The sequence below is a fragment of the Osmia bicornis genome, chromosome 6 (assembly GCF_907164935.1).
Source record: "Osmia bicornis bicornis chromosome 6, iOsmBic2.1, whole genome shotgun sequence".
In the NCBI taxonomy this organism is placed as follows: domain Eukaryota; kingdom Metazoa; phylum Arthropoda; class Insecta; order Hymenoptera; family Megachilidae; genus Osmia; species Osmia bicornis.
In genome coordinates this window covers 3,898,867-3,924,344 of record NC_060221.1, presented here as the reverse complement: position 1 = coordinate 3,924,344, position 25,478 = coordinate 3,898,867, and the positions used below count along the sequence as shown (strand labels likewise).

The 25,478-nt window shown below is 40.2% G+C and overlaps 2 protein-coding genes and 1 long non-coding RNA gene across 6 annotated transcripts; 1 reads left to right on the top strand and 2 right to left on the bottom strand.

Moving 5' to 3' along the window:
• Positions 1 to 651: 651 nt before the first annotated feature.
• On the bottom strand, positions 652 to 21,336 carry LOC114874604 (solute carrier organic anion transporter family member 4A1). Of its 4 annotated transcripts, XM_029184040.2 has the most exons (14): positions 21,111 to 21,336; positions 20,368 to 21,015; positions 18,688 to 18,739; positions 10,367 to 10,586; positions 8,085 to 8,253; positions 7,453 to 7,591; positions 7,209 to 7,383; positions 6,804 to 6,906; positions 3,765 to 3,886; positions 3,422 to 3,688; positions 2,822 to 3,023; positions 2,595 to 2,742; positions 2,061 to 2,437; positions 652 to 1,974 (listed from the first exon to the last, which is right to left on the bottom strand). In XM_029184040.2, the coding sequence occupies exons 3-14, from the start codon at positions 18,730 to 18,732 to the stop codon at positions 1,773 to 1,775; spliced, it is 2,169 nt and encodes a 722-aa protein (XP_029039873.2). In that variant the 5' UTR covers positions 18,733 to 18,739; positions 20,368 to 21,015; positions 21,111 to 21,336; the 3' UTR covers positions 652 to 1,772. The 4 variants fall into 4 exon arrangements, with proteins under 4 accessions (XP_029039873.2, XP_029039872.2, XP_046142193.1 ...); XM_029184039.2 differs by having other exon boundaries at positions 20,368 to 21,336; XM_046286237.1 differs by lacking the exons at positions 20,368 to 21,015; positions 21,111 to 21,336 and having other exon boundaries at positions 18,688 to 18,759.
• On the top strand, positions 1,601 to 24,833 carry LOC123987917. Its single transcript, XR_006829526.1, has 4 exons — positions 1,601 to 1,690; positions 1,895 to 1,995; positions 18,699 to 18,762; positions 24,744 to 24,833. It is a non-coding gene; the product is annotated as an uncharacterized LOC123987917 (long non-coding RNA).
• LOC123987915 (dynein assembly factor with WDR repeat domains 1) lies at positions 21,624 to 25,463 on the bottom strand. The gene is made up of 7 exons (XM_046286238.1): positions 24,733 to 25,463; positions 24,400 to 24,603; positions 23,772 to 23,894; positions 23,374 to 23,558; positions 23,189 to 23,318; positions 22,801 to 23,099; positions 21,624 to 22,685 (listed from the first exon to the last, which is right to left on the bottom strand). Exons 1-7 carry the CDS (start codon positions 24,912 to 24,914, stop codon positions 22,489 to 22,491), a joined length of 1,320 nt encoding a protein of 439 aa, XP_046142194.1. The 5' UTR covers positions 24,915 to 25,463; the 3' UTR covers positions 21,624 to 22,488.
• Positions 25,464 to 25,478: the final 15 nt, after the last annotated feature.

The following is a 25,478-nucleotide window of genomic DNA, read 5'->3' as shown; positions in this document are numbered from 1 at the left end:
ACGTGCACTTACCGGAAATAAGAATTCCGCAGCCATCTAGTGGCAGACTACAGGTACTAACCATGTTGCTCACTAGTTTTTTAATTTTGTCATTAACATTACTTCCACTTTTATGGATAAAGGCATAATTGTATTACATTATTTATTCTTTATTAGGGATACTTCATTAAAAATGATACAAGGATTATTAATTGATATATTTTTTATAAATGTATATTCACAATAATAGTTAATTGATATTTTCGGGATATTAATTTTTTTGTAAGCGATAACATTATACAAGGAGTGATATAAATTTTATAAAAAGGAATTTCTTTCAGACTTATCCCTGTGAAACAACAATTTACAATTTAATTGTTGAAAGTAACAATTACACCTTACAAATAAGAGGAATACAGAGATGTGTGATCACTTTCTTTATCTCAGACATCAACTGCTACCATCTGTGGTAAATATCTTTCCTTCAGATTTAATTGACAATCGTTAAATACCACATTTATAATTATAGGATATTGACATAATAAAAATCACATTCAGAACAGACAATAGTATAATTGTAGACAATTTTGTAAGTCTTTTTCGATTCGCATATAACTGCTGCTATTAATTTCTATATCATATTACAAACAGCATAATGATATACATCTTAAGTTAATACTTGTCAGTACATTTTTATTGATATCAAAATCTAACGAATAATTATATCGAGTTAAGAAATACCGTTCAATAAACATCGAAAAAGGACTACAAAGTGCACTTGCCAATTGTTTCTCACACTTGGTACTTATAGTTTTCACATGTAGAACAGGATATATATTTCTTATCGAATTTCGATAATAAAAACAATTATCTGAGCTTTTTTACAATAGTTCTGGCAGTGAACAGCTCTTACAACACACCCTATATATTGCTATTTGTATAAATGTATCTGTACAATCCTAAACAATTGTCGAACTAAATCGTCTCACTTGAGTAGCGTAGTTTAGTTCGCTACCACCATGTTTTTATATTTCAAATTTCCCGCTAATATGCAAATTTTATTTGCACTTCCCTTATAGTAAGAATAAATTAGTGTACCTGTTACAAATCCTTTATAAAATACTTACGAGTGAAATAGCGTTTTCCCCGGTAATCGTAAACGATGACTACTAAAGAGTAATAATATTAAATAAATACCAGTCTACTTAATTTACATCGTACATCTGCTTACTTACACCGTAGCGAAATATAAACACAGTTATCAAACACGTTCATATGTATATACATACATTACATTGATTAGTCAATATATCCGCATATGAAATTTAAGTTTTTGCTATTAAAAGTACACAGCTGCGCATTTGATTAAAAATGCATTAATTCAAATTGAAACACTTTCGCGCGCAACTCCACCCGCCCCTACGTAACCTATAAATGTGGCGCAATTACATTGACTAGTAAATGTAAATGTTTATTGAAATTATACTTTTACTGCGTATATACGCTAAATTGTTTCAAATACCGTTCCATTACGAAAATATTTATGGTCTTGGCATCCTTGCTTAATTATATCTGAAAACACCAGATGTCGCACCATTGACATTTATCGTTAGTGCTCTCTGAGCAGTCCAGGTTGTAAACGGTGTTTCCCTCCATTTTTAAATAAGTCAAGAGCAAACACGTTATCTTGAAACTGCAGTTATTTTCTTCGGTAAGCTGTATTAACATTAAAAATCTTCCATTAAAACAAGATTATTTACTATATCGAATTCAATGGAATGCGGTATTGCGTTTTACGCGTCAATTATAGGATTTATTGTCGCCGGCGTGGTCGGTGTTTCGTGTGATGTATCGTTTAACATTAACGTCGTCGTTGGTTCTTCCCTTGAATTTTGATCAGCTTGTCTGCTTCCAGGTGGAATATACGTCCACCAGGCTAAGAAAAAGAAAAGAAGGGACGCTGCCTTGCCGATAAAAGCTAACGCCAGCATGTACCTGAAAAGAAGTTCAACAATGGTGAGTGCTTTATACGTATTTGCGTACAACATTTACCCTGCTTTTAAAAATCATCCGGTGCAAACCTGCTCATATATAAATTGTCATAAACGAGGCAAGCTCCTCTGCCCTCGCATGTCTCGTTCCACAAGATACAAGTATCGTCTATAAGAGCACCAAAAACCATGGGTGCTGGTATGGTGCCCAGTATCCTAACTTTAATCCACTGAATACCCAAAGCGAACGACCTTTGGTCGTCTCGAACGACCCGAAGGGTCGCCGATAGTGCTGGCATGGTGCAGAGAAATGTAATAAGCATATTGCAAAATGCTAGGGCTATAAAGGGCCACAGATAGGAACACGACGTGTTGCAAGTTGTATTTATCGCCTCGTAGGTTATAACATCGCTTCCGGTAGTTAAGTTAATCGGTGGTGCGCGTATGCAGGCGCAGTCCGAGTATACCTGTGAAATAAGAAATTTTTAAGAGATTTTTAATTTATATTCAAAGCGAGATTTCGCAACAAAATCCTCGGCAATGTTTTACCAACATAATATACAATTCCAACGAGCAAAGTGTATATTTGTATGCATACTAAATAAGATAAGGAATGTTACTGACTTCGACGTCGTTTATCCGCGTTTCCTGATAACATCCTGCATGGCACGGAGAATAGTACGTGATTCCATCCACACCGCATATTGGACTGAATTCTGATCTTGAACAACCGCAGTTGTTATTGCACGCGGCATCCAACGAGAAAGATTTTCTGAAAAATTATTCGATTATTATTTAAAATTTACATTCGAATATTATGAGTTAAACGTATAAACCCTTAAGCGACGTACTTGGTCTGGCCTGGATAGGGTACCGTAACTCCAGCAAAGTTCAAATTCGGGCAATTTAAAACGAAACACAAAGTGAAAGCGATACAGGAAGCGGTGGCCAGCAGACAGAACTTCAAAATCCCTGAACAGGGCAGATTAAAGCGTTTTATGAGATAACCACCGAGAAAAGTACCCCCGCCGCCTGCAGGCACGGTCACCAAACCTAAAAACAAAAAATCAAACGCTTTCATTTACGCGAGTCGCGTACAAGAGCTTTTGAAATTTCATGGAATCGCGTTCAAATACTGCTGGATCGTAAATATCCCTGGGGATCGAGTATGCAAAAATACGTATAACACTGGTATACACTACTGCTCAAAAGCCATTCAGGATTCACAGGTATTTAATATTTAAGCTGTTTTCAAATTGTCATCAAAAGGGACATAGAAAATACGAATCGTTTCAATGGAATTTCTAAAGCTTCTGAGAGACAATATATGTTTGATCGATAAAAATGAAAAAACGTTTAGCTATTTAGCGTAAAATATGGTCGATCGTAGATGTAACCAGGGGTGGGAACGATTTTGATTGATTATAACAGAAAGTTTCAATATTATTCACCCATTAGTAACGCGGCTGAGCTAGCGCTGACGTTGAATTGATTTTCGATCAGCTTCGGTAGAAACGCAGCGAAACCAGCTATAAGTAATCCTTCACTTGCACCTGCCAGGTTCAACATGAAAAAGCCCGGATTACCGAGCAGATCGGTCAGTGCTCGTGGCAGTTCGCGTATTTTTGAAAATGCCTCCCCGCTTTCGCTCGAGGGGGATTGCTTCGATTGCTTCTCGTGCGCTTCCGATACTCTTTCCTTGGCTAATTCCTCGGAACCTAGAAAATTGAAAAGGCTGATTTTCCTAGCATTTCATAAAAATCCTCTGTTTTCAATAAAAATATAACTTGGTACCTGGCAACGCGGGAGGAAACGCCAAGATCGGTATAGCAATGACGAAACACAAAACCGCAGCCCCTAGAAAACCTATCCACCATGCTCCGACCCACACGTTACTGTCCGGTGTTAAACCAATTCTGAAATGATCGCAGAGTTCGTTAGAAAAGAAACGCATTAGCGTAACTAGACGTTACCAAGCAAAGGGTTAAACCGATATTAAGGGAAACCCGGTGAAAAAGTAGGACGCGGTGTGCGTAAATAAAGGAACGGCGAAGGATACCCGGTGAAAAATGTAATTATCCTGAAACAGTAGCAACGGTTTCGTTCCACTGCTTGGATAGAACGGAATTACTTCTCCGGCATAGAAGTTCCGGCTTAACCGACCGATTTCCTCGCGCTTTTTTAATTGCGCCCGCTCAGAAATTCCCAACCGACCACCAGGCTTCTGCAACTTTTCCGACAAATTGCCGGTCCACGAGTATGTACAGTCGAAAGCTATTTCCTTTTTTGCACGCGTTCCTGGACCGCAACTACCCCTATCTCTCTCTGTTGCCTCGATAATTTTCCCTCCGGGCAAAAGTACGGTAATATCCGGCCGACCAGACGTTCGTGACAATCATAATCTTCGAGGCTAAACGAGGATACATCTTTTGGTTCCTCGATCGCATCAATTTTCGGCAAAATTTTTCATTAAACCCTCGTTAGATAAGTTTCTTAATTATGGGGTTGAAATTGACTCGTACCCATTGCTATTGACGATTACAAGAGATTCCTTGGAAATCTCGACGACAAATATAGGATATGCTATAGAGAAGGAAAGCGAAAAGTGAGAAGGCGGAAAACTGTGAAAAGTAGTTGGGAACGAGCTTTGAGCAAGTTGTGCTCGATGCAGCATCTGCCGTCTCAGAGAAAACTCTTTTCATTTGCCTGCGAAATTAAACGCATATACGATCTACTCTCAGACGTAAGCTTGCACAGCCGGAAGTGGCCGTAACGCAAGCAGTTACCCTTTCTTTTTTCTTCCTCTTCGTACCAACAGACGTCGCGTTGGAAGGAAAATGTAATTGCACTCGTCAAGAAATGCTATTAATTTTATTATCATATCAAAAGCGTTCGTTCTTTGATGCTGGAAAGGAATCGATGAGAAACGAGACGATTTATTTGCTAATTATTAAATTGCATCTCCCTCTGTTTCCAATAAAATCAATCATCTTTATTTCGAAGTTCTTCGAAACTTGGAATCTTTACGGATAATATTATTATATTTCATTATTATTTCTCGATTCTTTTACGCTCTAATGTTCTACCGATAAACGAAGCAGATATTAGCTTCTTCAGATGAAAGTTGCGTTTACTTCCGACGGGCTGGACTCGTTTTTTAACAGCAAAACCCGACACAAGAGGTGATTGATTGCCCGGAAATGGCTGACTAACCGTGCGATCATCCCTTAGCAAACTTAACCGCATTTGCTACACTGACACCAAGATTATCCTACTTTTCTATCCATAAGCTTCAAAAAAGAAAAAATGGATAAGAATAGTAGCACTTCTGATAAATTAAGCAATTTTACTTGTAATCAAGACAGAAAAACGTTGTATATCCACCTCTGGAAAAAGATTCCTACAGAAATACATTCCAGTTTATCTGTAACACGGTACACAAGAGAAATGACGGAAAAAAGCATACGGGAAGCGAAATCGATAGCCGAGCCATTTTAAAGTAAGATTCGAAAGGATGGAAACCGCTGTTGGAAATACTTTACACGGTCGACAATTCGATTTACCATGGTTTGCGCGACGGTGGTATACGTCTGAGCGATAAAATAGGCAAAAAATCAAATGGGGGTGGGAAGAAAAGAGAGAGAGAAGGATGGTGGGTACAGGAACGACGATTAATTCGATTCTCACGTGCATCGCGGTGGCTGGAGTGACTCAACGAAAGGGCTCGGGACGTTCCGTAGGGAGACGAGTAGACAAATGGAACTTGATTGTCCTCTAAGTGTCGGGGGATGAAGTGACAGTTTTGAAGGGTAACATCGGCGTCATCGTCAAACATTGGTTCACCGCTTGACATTTTCCCCATGGGGTGTCCGTGTACCACGGGGTTATATGCACTATTAATCGCGTCCCATTATACGCTCTAATGGGCTGCCGGGATATTTTCAACGGGGTAAGATCCTCCATCTTTTAAGACGCGCCCCCCTTTCTATTAAGGAATTTTGGAAATTACGAAAATTTCACGGACGCTTTTCTCGGATGGTCTAACGAATTGAAACAAATTAATTGGTACTGCGAGACGCGACGATAAAGAAGGGAAAAAAGAACATCGAAACGGGCATCCTCATTATCGTCTAAAGGACAAGAATCCAGTAATTAAACGTCGCAAACACGTCTAACGATGTTTCCTCGTCGCTCCGGGGAAGCGTCCTTTCAAGGCAGAGATGGATTATAAAAATTCGATACACACCGGGTTCTGTTTGCAAAGCTTTGCAGAAAGATTAATCAAATTTTTGAATAATTTTAGCCGATCTGAAATTGCTCTTTTTGTTCCAATTTTTTGATCACTAAAAATGTCCCGAGTCTGGTAACGCGTCACGAGGATCAGGAACAGGATATACTTGCATTCCACCGGATGTCAGTTATTCCATAGAGCACACACGTTTCTCGTGTAACCGGAACACGAGTGCATACCCGCACACCTATCTGTCGGACAGATCGGAGCAAACAGCCGATAAATCCTGGCGAGAATTTAATAAAGTTACCGTGACGCGCGGCTAAACTCTCCCCTCGGAGAGGAGGGAAAGAAAAAAGCGGGAAACGCGTTGAACGTGGCAACGAGAGGCGACAAATTCCGATGGTGCAACCCATTACGCGTCATTCCCCATCGGCATTCGACCGCTATGAACCCCTTTACATCGTGAAACGCATAATGAACGCGGACAACCTTCATTGTCCGTCCGCTGTAATTCTTTTTACTTGCTCCGCGAAGGCGTAGCAATTAAAATCTCCTGACGACAGAGAAAATATTTGGAAAAAATATGAATTCACACTCACTCGGACGGGTCCACCGTGAGGAAATCCGTGTACAGCTTCAACAGTTCGCCTCCAATTACGTAGCCTAACGCGGGTCCTATTATGGCCATCGTGTAGAAAATTCCTGAACAGAAGACATGTTTCTTGAAAAATTCAGATCTCAATAATGTAGGCGTTTAGTGGAAGGGGAAGACGGTGAGTCTCCCCGGACGCCATTAGCTTAGGTCAGCGACCGCCAGGTGGCAGCCAGGTGGGATTTGGGTCCTTTCTCGCTAGCGGTCCTCCACCATGAGTTCCAAAAAGCGGAGTTATAGGCGCCCGGGACAGGGATCGTCTGTCTTTTGGCAGACGATCCCGAGACGAAACGTCCTTTTCTGTTCCTACAATTCAATTTTTTGAGTGTTGGAGACCTAAAAAATTCCTTACCCACGTACACAGAGGACATTTTCTTCGACACGTTCTCGTCTATGTAGGTGACACCGAGAGTGTAAAAAGGAGCGGAACCGGCACCGTGAAGAAGTTGAGCCATTAGGAAGATAATTAAGTACAATCCACTGTACGGCTCCTGGTCTGTTTGACCCATGGATCCATTACAGGATATCTGAATAATGGGAACGCAAGGACGAGTTTATGGTTTATTAATAAATTGAAAATTATTTGGGATGCTCACTGAACGGGACGAGGTGTTATTCACCCTCTGACACATGTTTTCTGATTGCTGGCCACCTCTGTAAGGTCCGGCAAGGTAATGGGGAGACGCGAATAGCAGACTTCCTATTCCTAAGACTAGAACTCCTATACCTATATACCTGAAAAATAAATTCATCTGTAAAATTCTTCTCGATCGGAGGATATCGATCTCTACGAGGGTTATCGATTATCGATTAAGGATCGAACCGTCGAGGATACACGGGCGAGGGTAGAAAGTGTCGAGGCAAAGGAACGAAATGGAGATTAACGTCGACACTGTCGGCCCGGCTGACGTTAAGATTAATATTTATGAGAACTGCCGGGTTGAACTGATATCAGTATTAATATTAATAGGCAGGACAATGGCCTGTACACGGGCATACGTATATTTCATTATATAATCAGTCTCTTGTTATTTCACCATTCTGAAATAATGTAACTTTTTAACATAATGTTTATGAGAATACTTTTCAGCAATTTTCATCAATAATTTATCATTCGTTCATTTTTGTCAAAGTATTCTTCGCGTTTCAAAGGGTTGGTGTTGCGGATACATATTTCAAAACTAAGGGATTTAATTATTCATATTGCAAGTGTAGAATTTCTTGGTACCTTGGTTTCGATGCTTTCGAACGTCCACCTAGATAGCTAACTGGGACAAGGATCAGAAAACTAGCTATGTCGTATCCTCCTGCTATCAGACCAGTTTGCGACGACCTCAAACCAAATCTCCTTTCTATCGTGGTGATAACGACGTTTACAAAACCGTTCACCACCATTCCTGGAAAATAATAACGCACCTTGTGGGTATAAAAGAATCATCGTGCCAGTTACAGATTAAATTGAAAAATATCAAAGCAGAGATCTGGAAAATATTCCATTTCCATGACGCAATAGAATGATCTGTTAATTATGTAATAAATTTCTTAGACACGATCAACCGGTTAGACGAGAGGAATTAATGATTATGCAATTCTTAGACTATGAACTGAAAAATATTATTTCTAACCAGAAAATAGATGTTAGAAATAGCTGATGTCATTTTCAATCTATCAATCACCAACACATGGTGACTTCCTTTTGATTTATTTTATTTATTTCACAAATGAATGATCCTTTTTCAATTGGAAAGAGTTCGATTTCAAATTCAAAATCAATCACTCCAAGGCTATTTTCAAATCCAGTTGAAACCATCAGTTATTTAAACCTCTAATTATATTCAATCGTACACGTAAAAGTGAATACTCCAGGTCATACGTTCGCGTCATTGATTTCATTGCAGTTCGAAAATAGCCGTTCAATCGATACACGAGCATTTTAATAATATCCTCGATCCGTGTCCTCGTTCTCAGCCAGCGATAACGTCGGTCCAGGATAAAAGCTGTCCTCTCCCGTTTTGATCCTCTGTATTCGGCAAAGCAAATCCGCGTGCCGCGTGTAAACGAATCAGAAAGGGTAAACTAATTGAATTACGTCTCCCCTCTGCGACCCGGTATCCGCTCACCCTTCAAGAAATCGTTCTCTCGTACGTAAATCTATTAAACACTTCTTTCTCACGAATATACAGCGCTAATCGACCCCCCCCTTCAACCCTCGATCGAACTCGTTCGATATAATTCGAAGCTGCAAACAAACCATAGACGGGGCGTCGAATTACAAACAGAGAGGCAGGACACACGGTGTTCCATCGTATCGACTGACAAAAGCATTCATCTGTTTTTGATAAAAATCATTTTTGTTCGATGAATTCTACCGAAGGACCCTCTTTGGAAATTAAAAAATTTTAGTGATGATCTATTGCAATATTGCAAAATATTAAATTTCCTATGGGATCAATTGATAGCTTATTAATAATGATCGATAATATCGTTAAGACGAGCGAAGCAGAATGTAACGCGACATCCGGTCCTCGTCAAGCCGGAAAATTAACCAGCCTCGTTTTCCATTGTCCGGTTAATAGGAGAATTTTAATTAAACTCAGCCCATCGAGCGGTGGACAATTTGTTTCTCCAGCTGCGCGAGCACCAGGATCTCGATACGTGTACGTGCGTGCACTTAGGCCTGGCGAACTTACAATTCTCGACTTATACAGACTATTGCCGGCGGCCTATTGTCCGGCAATTTGTTCAATCCCGTTCGCCGCAGAGAAGGCACGAACCTCCACAGGACGATTTCTTTTGTCGTGCCCCGAAGAAGGCAGAAGGGGCACGAACAAACTTGTTTAAACTAAGTACCTCTACGCTCTGCACTGTTGTTCGCCCTTTTCTTTAACTTCCTCCCTCTCTCCCTCCCCCTTTCCTCTTCATCTTCACTGTAACATCACCCTACCTCGACCTTCGTTTCCTATACGAGTTCGTCCGTCTCCCTTCTGTCGACGTTCACCACCCTCGAACGTGCGTCAACCTCCTGCCAGCGTGCCGGAAAACTCGATTTCCGGTTATCGTCAGTCACCGTCGACTCGCCCTGCCATCCCTTTCGGATCTCCCCGTGAAAGCCTCGAAATTGCATTCGAATGCACGGCTATTAGTAACGCCAAACGGCGATATCGAGTCAATCAGCATACGCTTTCGATGGAGAGAGAAACCGGTTGGATTATGTGGGAAAAAAATCAGCGTAGATTTGTTCCCGGTATCGGGGAAATTCTGTTTGACGAATGTGACAGAGAGTTTCAGGACAGAGTGGTCTTTCGATGCGCTCGTCGTCGATGGATTTTTAATTGATCGCGATTTTAATTTATGACAGAGTGCTTCATTTTAAATAAAATTTCGATATAACGTGATACTGGAAAAAGTATTAGATATGTATTTTTTTCTTTAAGAGTAAATAGCCAAATTTTTCCTAGAGGGTGGAAATAGTCCTTACTGTAATTATTAAATCAAATTTATATTTCATACCTTGTATTGCACCTGTCCAACACAGCCAGAATAACGCCCATTTCGCGGTTCGAAATTTCTGCAAGGAGATGGGCCTGAACCATAACCAGCCACACTTTGGATTATCCGTCGACCTGTCCGATTCCTTCGGCGCGTCCGGCTTTATTTCCGGTTTCCTCGGACCGTCTCCGAACTGTTCCGGAAAACTAGACAGGGTCTCGTGCATGTCCGGCACCGCCGACTGTAAATCATATTATTCAAATGATACCTTCACCGTCCAATTGTGTCGATTAATCTTGAGACTAATAAATAATTATTAAGGATAATTAATCGAAGCTTATGCGGGTAGATTCTGATATTGAATTACAAGGGAATTGTTTAAATTACTAATTGATGAAAGAAATTCATTTATACCTATGTTTGCGATCGTTTTCAAACAGGTTAGAATTGCAAATACACTCGGGGTAATTAATTATTGGAAATTATCTGGAGGATAGCAAACAACTCGAACTAATGCATTCCTAGTTTCCAGTTTAATATCTCATATTTTATCGTCGTATCTCCGACGCGAACTCGTCGGGGCTTAACATGTTGAAATGATAAAGTCATGTATATAAATACGATGATTAACAGGTTATATTTAGCACTGTTTATTGTGAATTAATCTATGATTCATTCGATATAATTAGGTCATTACAAATGAAATTAGCAAGTTAACTAGAAAGCTGTCAACAGTTATAATTTTGTATAATACCAATGACAAAGTAAATTCAAATTTTCCCGCGTAAACGTGACAGGGCCAGATTCCTATATATACAGGGCCCACTCCCCTCCATAGTCAGTTCTCCCCGGGATGTCGACGGGGAAGGTTGGGAAACAGGGAGATCACTGTTTTTCCCGAGGAAAATTAATTTAATCGCAAGCGTTATTTATGGAATGACCCGATATCTCGCCTCCTAATTTTCTAATCAGGTCATCGAACAGTTTCCAATCACGTCCCCTATTAAAATAAACATCGATTCAATTCAGAGCACTTACGCTGAATGAAAATTTATCCCTCATGATTGTTGCTCGCTTTTCTCTCTTTAAGAACAACACAAAGAACCACCTTCTTCAATCTATCAATCCGATCGCGACATTCTTCTCTCTCCTCTTCGACCGCCAGTTAATTCTTCTTATCAAAAACAATGAAAGTTTTCTAAATGGTCCCAAAGGAAAGTTCCCTCGTGACGATCAAAAATCCATCGAGCGTGTCTCGTTCCACGAGGTTGTTTCTCATCGCGAGAGAAAGTGATCGCGTGGCGTATTGAAAACGGAACTTCCGGTCGTTGGTCACGCTCCGTTGTCCGTGAAGCTGAGAGTAACCGCGAGAAAACTCTCCATAATTATCCTCGGATCAAATGAATTCGTTTTTTCGCGACGAGGAAAAGCTTGCTTTATCGATGCTCTGTCATTTGTCAAACTTCCTGGTAGCAGACTGCATCCGTTTTCGATACAACGCGTCTTACAGTAAAAAAGGCTGGAAAAGTTACCAGGAACGTTTTTTCTCTCCCATCGAGTGGCATCGTTTATAAATCCTTCGGAAGGTAGATAAGCGAACAACCACCTACTGTTTCACCTTATCTCGCATGAAATATTCACGAGGAAAAATTTATAATTCTCCTCGAATCGCACTGAATTTTAATCCCCTCTGTTTTCTTTTTCATTGATCACAAAAACGATCTTAATTGCACCGCCACCTTTCGAGACGCTTTTCACACTTGCACTGAATTTTCTATTTTATTATCTTTCCACTAATTTTCCATTTTTATTTGCAAGTTTCACTATTCTATCGTACCAATTTCAATTTTCACCCTTTAATGATTTTCTACGAAACTAGCAAAACCTAATCACCGCCAGATTAATCGGCAAGTTCAACAGGCGATCGAGCACGACGTTGTTTCGTTCGAAACGGTTCGGAGTGCAATTTTGACCCGTACCGACTAAGGCCGCGTGTCGCACGCGACTGAGGATCGCGAGCTCGTGCTCTCAGAGTTTTCCTCGCGGAGTTAAAACGCCGTATATGCTACTACTACCGCTACTCCGATACGACAGACACCTTCTGTCCTTCTCTTTCCTTCCCCTCTCCCAACCTTTCCTATACATCTTTCTCTCTCCGATCCTATCTACCTCCTTCGTTACACTTTGTCCGTGTTTCTCCCACCTTTTCATCCCCCTCCCGATATATTTCTCTCCCTCTCACGCTTGCTCGCTCTTTTTCATCTTCATCTACCCTTCGCGCACCCTACAGACTACCTTTCCACCCCTGTTGAACCACCCCTACTAGCTGTTGCTTCGGTCAAGAAGCGAAAAAAAAAACAGCTCGCGCGCAACGATCTGATAAGACTCATTAATTCGCGTTAATTGCAGTGATAAGGCGACCAGCTGGTATTCTGAGACCTGTAAGTTGTTTAATCGCATGGTCGGCTTTGATCTTCTTTCTTGAATAATTTTATTCAAGTAAAATTGCATTACACTTTTCTCAAAGTGTAATTGAAATATTTTTATATTTTCACATAAATTCTTCATTATCTTCGATCAATTTACAAACTCCACCAAAAATAATCAATGTAGAATGAATTGCACAACAAGTAACAGGCTGGAGGAGATTAAAACCACGGTTGAATGAAACGAAACAGTTATCGTCGTTGCGTAAATTGCTTTCCTCGACTTTTGACCGCAGTAAAACGAACAATCCGAAAGCGAACTAAATAGATAGGACGCAACATCGCCGTCGGATGAGACCGATAACCCGAGTTCAAACTTTACTATTACTATTTTCCTAGCTTGCCCGCGTAACGAGTCTCTTAATGTGCCGCTGTATCGAGAAACGCATTTGTCTTCCGGCGTTCCATTAACGAACCAAGCCGGTTGCTGGTCGATTTCAGACACCAGCACCGGTGAAACGAGCGAAAAGGTGAACGCGATAAGGGTCACGGGAGGACAGTAGCTACTTACACGCGGTTCGAGGAGAAGCATGAGCGAGGAAAACGTTAGAGAAGCGAAGGGAATATTTTATAGAGACTTCCGGACGCCACGAACTTTCTCATATTTCAAGACGAGGTAGGTCAGGCATGGTATCAACCTTCGGGGACGTGTTTCGAATTTATGACGGTAATAACCCAAGTATGCAGACTCGAAAAGTTCCGAATAAATCATGCCTGATAATATTGGTCATCTTCGAGGACCACCTAGCTTTGAGATTTTGTAATCATTAGGAAAAGGTAAGTCGATGGAGAATCCTGTTCCGAGTCCTTAAATGAAAATCACTACGGTGGCTTAATTATAATTAAGCTGACTGATAAAGTGGCGAAAAAATGATTAATCTTAGGAAAGAGAATTTTTTTAATAAAAATCCCCCCTGAATCTTGGTTCCTTTTTGTCGGATGTAATCTTCTTGTAAAAACGCGATCAGAGCCGCGTGGGCGTCAACCCGGGAAGTAGATATTTGAGAAAACACAGGGGGATAAATTACTGCTGTGTAGCTGGTGCAGGAAGTGGCTCTGAGGATGACTTTAATTATGCGGCTGGAATTACCATCGTTTATATGAATAATTTTTGTTGCATTTTAAGCCGGTGGTTCCACGACCCTAAGGCTCTAAATTTCCACAGTTCCAAAATTCCAAAAAGCAAAGTTTCTCCATCAAACTTTCACGAAAGTCCCTAATTTACCAAGGTGCAAATAACACGAAAGAGACATTTGAAAAAGCAGCGTTCCAACGATGTTTCTGCCACGTTCCATGGAATACGGGAAATCTAAACAGCGAGATCGCCGAAGGCGACGAATCGAATATGTCGCGTTCATTAAATGGACATTCGTGGACGACTTGTTTGACCAACGGGCAGACATTAACGTGTGCTCGAAGAAAAAAACGCAATATACGATCGGCGTGTGTCCAGATTCGTTTGCTCAACGCAAACGTGGATCGTGCACGTTTGAAAAGCGGAGAGGGATAAATACCCTTTCGGACAGAGCAACCGGGGCACACGTTATGCCACGCGACCGTCTCGACATAAATTTCATGGATTTAATAAAGATCCATGGCTTCCGTTTTCAGGGGTGCCAGTTCACCGCCATCGTTCCGCCTCCACTGATGCAGCACTGCTGTTTCAAGCATGGAATCGACGATGCGAAAATATTATACAATTCTACTTCACCGTTTTTTAAATTTATCATGGAATTTAGAGGATTATAATATACAAAAGAGGGAAAAAATTTCAACCCCTTGTGATATATCAATCTTGATACAATACCTGTATTCAGAAATTTTTAATTTTATTATAATGTATTTTAATTAAGTTATATTAATAGCAAAAGTTAGCTTAATACATAGTATGTTTACGGCGCGTGTCACGGCTCTACACCCGTGGGTGGCCCTCAGGGTTTAAAGGAAGTTTTCAATAATTTCCTATTGAATTTATTAACGCCTACGCGTTAGGTTTCAGGGGCACGCGTTAAGTGATATGTCCCCTATATTATGTTGCTCTTCTGACAATTTACTTATTTAACGTTTGGAAAAGAAGAAACGGTAAAAGCATTTATTTCAGTTCGACAAGTTTCTTGAAATCAGGTCGATCTGTTCTGTACCCATCCGATAAATAGAATATTTTATAAGATCATGATGGATCGTAGTAGATGGTTTTTAAAAATGGAACATTATCGATTTTACCCGCGCAACAAATAATAGACGTCCATTTCATTTAATCTCTAAATAAAAATCGACATAAATTTCTGGAGAAAAATTCTTTTCTCCTTTCCCTAAAAACAACAAACAGCTGGTTCATTATCTCACCCTCGTTACGTTCGCCGAAAAAGAATAAAAGAAACACAAGTTGCATTAAAGCGTTTGTTCCCCTCCACCCATGGTTTTAATTAATCGATAGCAATACCCAAGGTACCGACACGGTTTCTCTTCTTCCCCCCCAGGTAACAGATAAGACCACGAAAGAAAAAAAGGGGTGCACGTTCCGGTGTAAAATATTTCTTCGTTCAAGTCGCGACGATCGTCGAGTGGCGAGCGACTCTGCGAGAGAAAAGCGGCAACGATATTCTTACACGGCTGGGTGTAATGGAATACATTTCTGCACTTCTCTGCTCTCCGTTTTCCTCCGGTTCCGTCGCTTCTCGTCCCTCGTTTCGCCGCTCTTTCGGCCGCACTCAACGGCTCGCTCGGTTCGAAATGAAAACGAGCCTCAAAAGAGCTTTGTACGCGTTTCCGTCACGTTCGATATTCGTGCGTTCTTTTACGCCGTCACGTTTCCCGTCCTGCAAGGATTTCTCGCCGCGGAGAAAGAAACAGAGAGAGCCCAGCTTTTTTTTTTTTTCTTCAGCAACATCTACCGACTGACGTTTGTCGCCTAAATTTCTTTTCTTCCGATCCCTTTCTCCTTTTGTCCCCGGCTTTCTTTTCGAATCGAAGCTCGCGAGGGTGGCATCGTAATTAATATTCGCCGAGAAAGCTCGCGAGTAATGAGCGACCCTTTCTCTCCTTCGTTCTCCTTGAAAAGTGGGCTCCGGGGTTGCAGCTCCCCTGGATTTTCTGAAATTTTTCTAAAATATTCTGGTATGTATTTATTTTCAGACCACTGTACCCTTTCAACTCCCTCGTTGCGCTTTTGTATTACAACACCTAGCGGAAAGTTTCCGCGGATGTTTGCACGCGTAACGGGTGGCTGTGGGCCACACCGGTGCATTCCTAACGACTCCATTCAGAAGTAACTCGATTTGTGGGCGAGTATAAAGTGAGCACGTCAAACAGCTTGTTAATCCAGATTAAATGGCGACCGAGCGGCAAGCAGCGTTTCTCGCAAAACCCGCTGCCAATTATTTTGTCGGCCGTTTCTCTTGAATCGTTCGTTCGCCACTCTGTCCCCGGCTTTTTCCCATCCTCTGTCGTTTTCATCGACTAACGAATGCTGCAACGAGCCTCTCTCTCTCTCCCTCTGATTCTCATTTTCCATTTCACACGGGACAATGGCGCGCTCGCTACTTGTCGTTGCTCCTTTCAAAGAAAAATCCAACGCGAAAAAAAAAGGAAAAAATATAGATACCCGGACGATTGATTGAAATTTTGCGGTCGATCGTGATTAATAAGCGCCACCGTGGACTTCTTCTATTTCTTCCACTCTCTTTTGATTTTCTAGTCTTCTCTGTTTTTGAGTACACAGTTTGTTTCCCGTTTTCGCGTGCACGGGACTGGTTCACCGGTTAGCCGATCAACGCGCTTGTTTCTCGGTATTCAAAGGGTTTTCGATTCGCCGCGTAAAGGGATTGCCGCGTTGATATCGAGTGGAAAATAAAGCTTCGTTTTCCCAGAGAATTCGGTGACTTTTCCAATCGGATCGAAGAGAAAGCTCGTGCAGTGTGTTTGGTCACTTGGACTATATTGGATCGGAAGGTCGTGCTTCCCAGAAATCATTTATTCAATCGCTTTCATCCTCTAATTATTCATTTGTAAATACTACCATCAAAATTATGGAACATTACTTTTTTGGGAAAAGGTCTAGAATGGAACAGGTTCGAAAGTTTAATCCGTTCTGATCCTAGCGTTCTTTGAAAACGCACCTGTGCACCCTCTGTCACGATATCGTCAATCCTAATCCTACTTTCGTAATCGTCGCCCCGTCGTTCCCACGGATTCTATTTTTTTTTTTGGCCACGGACCATTAATTTCGACGATGCTCGTCCTCCATCCGCCCATCCAGCTTCCTTTCTAACCATTATTTTTCTCTTCGACATCTTCGTGATGGCGTACCGCTACTCCTCGTAATTGCAGCACAATCGTGGCCCGCAGGCATTAACCGCGCACGACTACTATCACGGGAACAAACGGCTCGGCGAAACCGTCTCGTTCGCCACTGATAATACCGAAGGCAACGATAACAATGGCCGAGCGATGGGAAAAAATGGCTGGGTAGAGGAGGTGACGCTGTCTAAAGTATGTGGACCGCTTGAAATTTTCGTCCTATATTCCGTCGACAGATTAGACGAACAATCGTGTTGGAGAAAATTGGAACCTTCGTCGAGCGGGAACGAACAATGTCATTTTTTGGGCGTTTTCGAAGTAAAATGGTTGAAAAGTGAATTTATCAGATTCTAAGAAGAGATTCCTAATTTTTGGGGTGTGCTATGTCCCTCAGGGATAAAATTATTTTAGAATCTTAGAACGATAAGGGGTCTATTTTTTTGGAAGGGCGTAGATTCATCAAACACCACAAATTTTTCAAATTACCCAACACCATCGCAATTAGAATCTGGAAATTGCAGTTCGATCGAATCAGTCTCCATCAACCGCACCTCCCTCAACCACGGAAATGAACAATTACGCTGTTCATCTTCTCCCATAAAACACTCATAAATAGAACAACAACACGATTCTTTCATCAACAATTTTATCGTGAAAGAAAGGAAACATTTTCTCGTTTTTCTTTTGTGTGGGGGGATGTATCGAGGACGGCGCGAACTGCTTTCACAGGCTCCTCTTAAATGAAAACTAGCATCGAGATCCCAGAGCTGAATAAAAGAGGGCTTCGTAAGCTTGGAACGAGTTTACGTTGCACCGTATTGTGCTAGCCATTCAAGCTGTTCCCTTGCAATACACGTCGCCAAAGAATTCGGCTTGACTTTTATCCGTAACCACTTTCAGCTAAGAAATATTTTTTGCTCAAACATCCTGCTTGATTCTTCTTATCTTTTGGATTTTTCAATAGCCTCATTCTTCATTTACTGTTACCAAAATCTTGGGAAACTTGGAGAAACACGTGGCCTGTTATTTAATAAAGAAATAATGCCTTTTTAATGGAGTAGCTTTACGATTCAGGGTGAGAAATTAAATAATTCATAAGGGTAACTTCTTTTTTTCAAATTCCACCGTCAGGGACTTTTCAGACGATTACTTTGAAAATGATTCGAGTAAAATGTTGGCTTGGGAAACACTGTTCACTTTATCTCTCCAAGGTGTTTTTCGCAGATTTTTTCCCGAGCAAACAAAGTTCCTCCTAATCTCGCGGTTGATAAGCCAACAGTTTTGCCAAGCTGGCGTCTTTTCACGGGATATCCCATGGGTATAAACAACTGCAATATCTTGCTACGTTTTACCTATCCCAGTGGCTTCTGGCTTCGTGAAAATTTGCATTAGACTTCCTTGAAATTTGCATAAACACATAGACACTGTTTTCAAACTTCCCTCTATTCTCTCGCGAACAAAAATACTAATATTTGTTTCTATTTAACTTTCCATAAGTGTTATATCTTCCTTAAAATTTGTAATAATATTTATTCAATTAATAATCTTGCAATTTACCTGTGTTTTAGGAGCATCGTACGCAAGATTATCGACCCCAGCCATGATTCTTCTGAAAAATAAGAAAATATTGAAGTAAGTAAATATATTTATTCGTACAAGTATATCGTAACATCGTGTTCATACTGCAAAGAGAAATTCAGTGCATTCTCGAACGGTAAGACAATTGTTGAGAAGTGCGAATGAACCGTAATGGAGCCGGTATCAATCGAAGTAACAAGGTAATAGATGCTCTGGTTAAATTATTATGCAGACCATATGGAATGTCTTCGGTCAAAGTCTCGAAGGGCTTAACTTTTCTCAAGGATGAAATTATTACTCGAAATTAACAATTAAAGTATACTTTGACCCTCGTTAGTTGTTCAACATACGCCAAGTTTTAAATTAAAATATCGGAAATTTATGCCTCATTATCCTGCTCGATGTGCATAAACAAAAATATCTCTCAGACGATCAATAGGTTGTTCTTATACTGACAACGATGCTATACGACAGTAACACACAGACGAGCAGCGTGTTTATCGAGAAACTCACTTTCCCCAAGAACATCGTGAGCAAAGCCGTATTTCCGTCTTTAGTACATTCTCTCGTAACGGGATATAATCACGAAGGTATTAAAGAGCAGACATTTTGTTTCTTCATTACTAACCTAATTGTTACTTCCGGATGTATAAACATTTATTTACAAATTTAGATCATCGACAGATGATCGTACAACGAAATAAATTTGTTTAAATTTTCAAAGTTAGAGAGATTAATTGATATCATTAATTTTTTGAAATAAAGTAGCTAGAAATCTGGGAGTACACAAGTGGTAATGTGTTTCTAGTAGAATACACGAAACCACGAAAGATTAATATTTCTTTCTCCTGCCATTTTACGATAATTATCGAGAGAGACTGGAAATCTGTAGACATAGTATCGCATATATTATCAGGGAAAATCTGTTTAAATGTTTAAACTTTACGGTTCTAAAGCAAAAATTGAGGAACGGATCGAAAAAAAAGCAGCCCTGCTTCTTCGAAGTCCAAGAGCAGACTGACTGACCTCCGCGCGATGCAAGCGGCTTTATCAGATGCATCTGGCCCATTTACCTAGAGCTGGAGTAACGAGCTCTCTGATTGGCTGAGTACGAGCGATAAGACAAGCGCAGCTATCTGATTGGTCCTAAGCGTTTATTCGGTAGGACTATTGTAGAAATAGCGTATCGTAATATAACAGGCGCGAGTTTATAATTCTACGCGGAATTTATACCATCGAAATGGTTGTACATCAAAAGATATGTATTTCCTTCCTTAATCTCGTTATTCCACACAGCCATTCACCATTCTAATCCGTTGTTTCGTGCTTTTTATCATCGAAAGAAGCGACCCAGGGATTCGTGCTTTATCGCGAAAGAGAAACTGCATTCGAATCGCGCCTTGCTGACAGCACATTTTATTTATCGCTACCCATTGCAAGACCTTCTTGTTGCTTTCATTTCGTTTCGTACACAACGTGACAGGAAGACTGAAAAATATTGGACGCGTACGAAAGAATTTTCAAAGTAAACAGATAATAATGTGCACTGTAGAGAAATGAAAAATTCGAAGAAAATGACACTGTTAATAAAGCTAGGGGACTTGGAATAGACTTGACCCACCCTCAAAAAGTCCTAATTAAAAATCATTTATTTCTTACCTCAGACTTGATCACCTTTTCACGATCTTCTATCAGTTTATATCAATTCAATGAATGAACACATCACGAATAAGTGAAATTATACCACATGTATCACGATATCATGAAACAAGGTACACCGTGTTCCTTGACGGTGTTTTCAGCTTGCTCGTTAAGGTGACAAGCAAATGTGACTGGAATTTCCGGGACGATGCTTAATTGTATCACACAGCTGGGACGGATCGACACGTTAATTAATTCGCGTCCGCTCGTCGCGTTTCTTCTTCTTTTTCTCGGTGATGTCGCTAATTAGCGAGCTGACAACCACCATGAAGACATGTACCTGCACACCGTCTATTCCGACCGTTGTTCTGCTTATAGACCCAAGTTTGTTACCCCGTGCTCTCTGATGAAAATAGATCTGCTAATCGCGATACCGACGTTAATGTCACGGTCTACCTTCTCTTTTATCATCACTAGTTCGAATTAAATCATTGCACTTATCGTTAGGTCTCGGTCAAATCGAACTCGACACTGTATTTTTAGAGTAGTAGAATCTTTTTAGAACAAACTGTTAATTTTATAACAGAGATCGCTAGTTTCGTGCCAGTTGGCTGTACATCTTGACCATGGTAAAGTAGAATCGATCTGCTACGTCCTTTTACTATTCTATAGAATTATACAAAGACAGAATTAATTTATCATGAAAAAATCAATTCCTTCGCTCTTGGAAATTAAATAATTTTACTGTAGGCCTTTCAAACCTCATCAAACTCCACTAATCCTTCTCAAACTTCTTATTAAAATCACTTGATTCTAGAAAATGCACAGTGCTCTATTTCTTTATATAAAAAAGACCTTTCTGGAGGTAAACAATTCTCAAGTTATTGACGACAACTCTTCGCATTGTTCTGGATCGATGTCACACCGTCGTATCTCGTCTCGATCTTTCCTTCTTCTCACGATTTCTGTTGTGAACCGATCACATCGACGGTGTCTTACTGACTGACTAAAGTCAGCGAAGACACGACGAGCAGGGCTGTTTGCATAAGTATACAATCGTTGAACGACACTTTCAAGGTAGCTAGAATGTGTTCCCAGATATTTAGGTTTCACCAGGCTCGATAATGACCGGTTATGATGACGAAATTCTTGCTGAATCCTCGGATTCTAATTAACATTTCTGCCTTTTCAACCATTCGCAACTATCACTTTCAGGTTCATAACTTTCTTTTCGTAGGTTTTACAATTTGGAATATTTTTCAGATTTAATTTCAACGTCGAATGTTTATCTTTATTTTAATCGCATATTCATATAAGAGAACAAATTACCGCCTCTAAGAATGATTTACAAAACGTGAGACTATCTTACGTAGATACAAATGATTAATTAACGTTCGTTAAGGAGACTTCTAATTTTACAGATATCGCGGAACGTTCAAGAAGAAGGTAATTACGGTAGATTAAATTGTCGTGCAATTCTAAGCTTTCAGAGGCGAATTTTAATTAAACATTCCAGCAGATATTTGCGCGTATACTGTGTTACGCTGGTGGTTCCATTTCGATGAATGCTACAGTATTTTATTAATTACAACACTGGAATGTTATTAACAATTTGTTTATCGCGTAGCCAATTTCGAACCCTAAGATATAACATTGCTAAACGAAACTTGTTTAAAGCTTATTATACCAAATTAACTTACGTTATATTATTTGATTCGTCGATAATAATTGATAATTAAAGAATCATATAATATGAACATATTTCAACATTGAATAACCAGAGATCTGATTTAACGCCAGAATGAAATTGTCTATTTAAATTTCTCCTATATTATACGTTTACGATATTCCATTATTCGTCCAAGCTTCTTTATGCATTATTCAAGCAAATTTCACGAGCTAATTAATTGCCATCATTTTTCAGGCTTGATTTAAAGCTGATCATTTTTAAAGTAATTTCATTTAAAATTATTTTACAATGCTCTCGCGTAATTCACGTTGTACGATGATTATAACAAGTTTGTACTGTATCGTAAAGTAGGGAAAATCTAGATTCGTTTAAATGGCATAAAAATAAACAACGTAAACCACGAATAGGATAACGACGAGGAGCTAAGGGCACACCTGAAACCAATCGAGTCACCTCCAAATAGTACAAGTATTGTCCTTGCTAGCTGTGATAATGGTATCACCATTGTACGAGAATGCACAGCTGAAAACATCGTCTGTATGGCCTTCCAAGGTTTGCACGCAACGATTGTTATCTAAAGACCATAATTTCGATGTTCTATCCGAGGATGAGGTCAGCAAATGTTGCCCGTTTGGACTGAAACACACTGATTTCGAATTTTTAGATATAATCAAATGTGTATCTCATTAATTTTCTGGGATAATTAAAAATGATATTTTCATCAGTTATTGATATAATAGAAAGGGTTAAAGGGTTTTTACCTTTTGAGACTTCATCGCGATGACCTTTCATGGAAGCCAATTCCTGAAAAGAAGCGACCACGTCCCAGACCCTGGACGTGGTATCACTGCTCGCAGTCGCCAGCTTTTTCCCCTTGTTATCGAAGGTCAAGTCCAGGACCTCGTTGTCGTGACCTCGGAGAGTCGCCAAGCAGGAGTTCATCCTGGTATCCCAGACTTTTGCTGTTTTGTCCATCGACGAGGATGCAATTAAAGAGCAGTCGAAATTGTAGATGCAATTTGATAACTCTGAACGGTGTCCTATTAGTACACTCGTTCTCCTGAAGATATAATAAATTTCAGGAAATTTCTAAGAGTCCTTATTACACCTAGGGTAATGACCTTATAAGCGAAACTATATTGAATCTACCTTAGAGTTCTTACGTCCCAGATGCTGACAGTACCGTCAAAAGAACCTGTTATTATTTGATTTCCGTCGTTGTTAAAGTGCAGAGCGATCACTTCCGCTGTATGACCCTTTAACGTTCCAACTTCGTCGCCTATGAAAAATATGAAATATTAATTCTCTGCTTTCGCGGATGAAAGGAATTCTACCTGTTCCCAATTGGAAAATTTTCGACGTCATATCCAGAGATGCTGTCGCGATTTTGTTGTGGGAGGGTGAAAATTTTGCGACCACTACTTCACCCTCGTGACCCCACATTGTCGTTAAACAATGACCCGTTCGAGAGCACCAAATCCTCGCTGTTCTATCGAAAGAACCTGTTACAATTTGGTCGCTGAAAAATAAATGAATTTGTTTTTAACGTTGAAACTATCGAGCCGAAACGATGAACGATCAATGAATTTTTCTTCCTCTTATTATTTACTTAAAGAAGTCAATGCCTTCTTTTATTGCGAATTAAACGAAGTGTCGGAGAAAGGGTATATGTTCGTTTCCGGTCGACGATGGTACAAATGAACGGTAAGAGGAATACTTAAATTAGACGTACGAAGTCGGGTTGTTGAAGGACACAGCGTAGACCACATTCTTATGGCCTTCGAGAGTAAGAAGCTCTTTTCCACTCTCAATGTCCCAAACTTTACACGTTCTGTCGTAGCTGCCTGTCAGGCATCTGTAAAAATAAAAACGATAGTTAGTGTTTTAAAGAAATAACGATTTCCGATATTAATCTAAGAAAAAAGAATTTATTTCTAGAGATGCACCGGGTAACAAAGAGGCTATCTTCGTAGAAACTTCTCCGAGAATGTACAGAGTAATTCTGAAATGGATGGTCAAACTTTGGGTAGTTGTTTCACTCATATTAAGGATGAAAAACGGTCCATGAAGCTGGTGGTAAAAGTACTTCTTACTCGCAACGAGCGGAATTCCGTGACAAATTTTTTCAAAAAGTTATCTTGGAAGAATAGCGGGAAGAAACTCTTATCATTTGTAATATATCAATTCTATAAAATTAAAATTATTCCAAAATTTGACCATTTGTTTTCAAGCAACCCTGTAGATATTTCGAGGTGGCCATTTTTATTTTCTAACAAATTCCTGTTTAAAATTTCATAATTTTACACCGTCGAGGTGTTGAAACTTTGAATCAATGCTGGAACAATGTTAACCGAGAGTACCTTTTACCTAGTTTATCGAACGCGATATTCGTAAGGGGTAGAAGATGGGTCTGCAAGGTTCTGTATTTGTAGTAGCGTTTCGCGTTTGTGTCGCAAACTTTGGCTTGTAGCTTCTGCAGGGTCTCCACTAACTGCTCCATTACACTTTCGGTTATTACGGGCTCCGTCGCTTTTATACTCTCCGCTAATGCTCTTATGTCCGTTCTGCAAAACGACACGTATACAACTCCCCTTACTTCCCTTCCCAGTAATTATACAACAGCGATTTTATTATTTCTAAATAATTTTATGTTTAAATTCGAGGTTCTAATATAATTAAAAGTATTTAATTACTCTGCCGATAGATCCAGAAGATCGATCATCTTCGTCTTGACGTCACCGCCCTGTACGTACTCCAAGGCGAGACCTAAAACGGCACCGAGAAAAAGGAAAAACAGATTGCGATTCCAAAATTGGCGCGGTTGGATTGGTATACCTGGAGGGAAATAACGAAGCAAGAATTTCAACAGCTTCATGTGGACATCCCAATTAAGCGTCGCGTCCGGTGTTTTAGACAGCACCTGGATTGCCACCGCCGGGTTTTAATTATAAAACGTAATCGGTATGGCGCGACTGCGAGTCGCACGAAACTGTGGAGGTTTGTTTTTTCTGCGGTTGACAGTGTAGTGATCCGCATCCGTCGGTCGCTGACTGCCGACTGTCTTTGTCCTATCGAGTAATCGAAAAAATAGACGAATTTCAGTGCTATGCGTTACCAAGGCACGCTTGATCGATTCTACCCCTTTATCGTGTCGGAATCTCGTGACTAATTACCAGCACGGGATCCTGAACAACGCGGGAAGTATCTGAATGATCGTACACAGTCACGATTACGATGTTAGAAATTTTGATGGATTTTTTGTTCGACAGAAGGTCGTACACTGAGCTGCATGTACCTTTTGTTTTAATGAACGTGAGAATAAGTGTTTTGTTATTGATTTAGATTTTATTTCGTGCATTTTCTAATTTCGTATCGATGCGCATTTTGAAAAGAGTACCCCTAACGCCATCGGTGGCGAGTGGCGGAACTGATAGAGCAA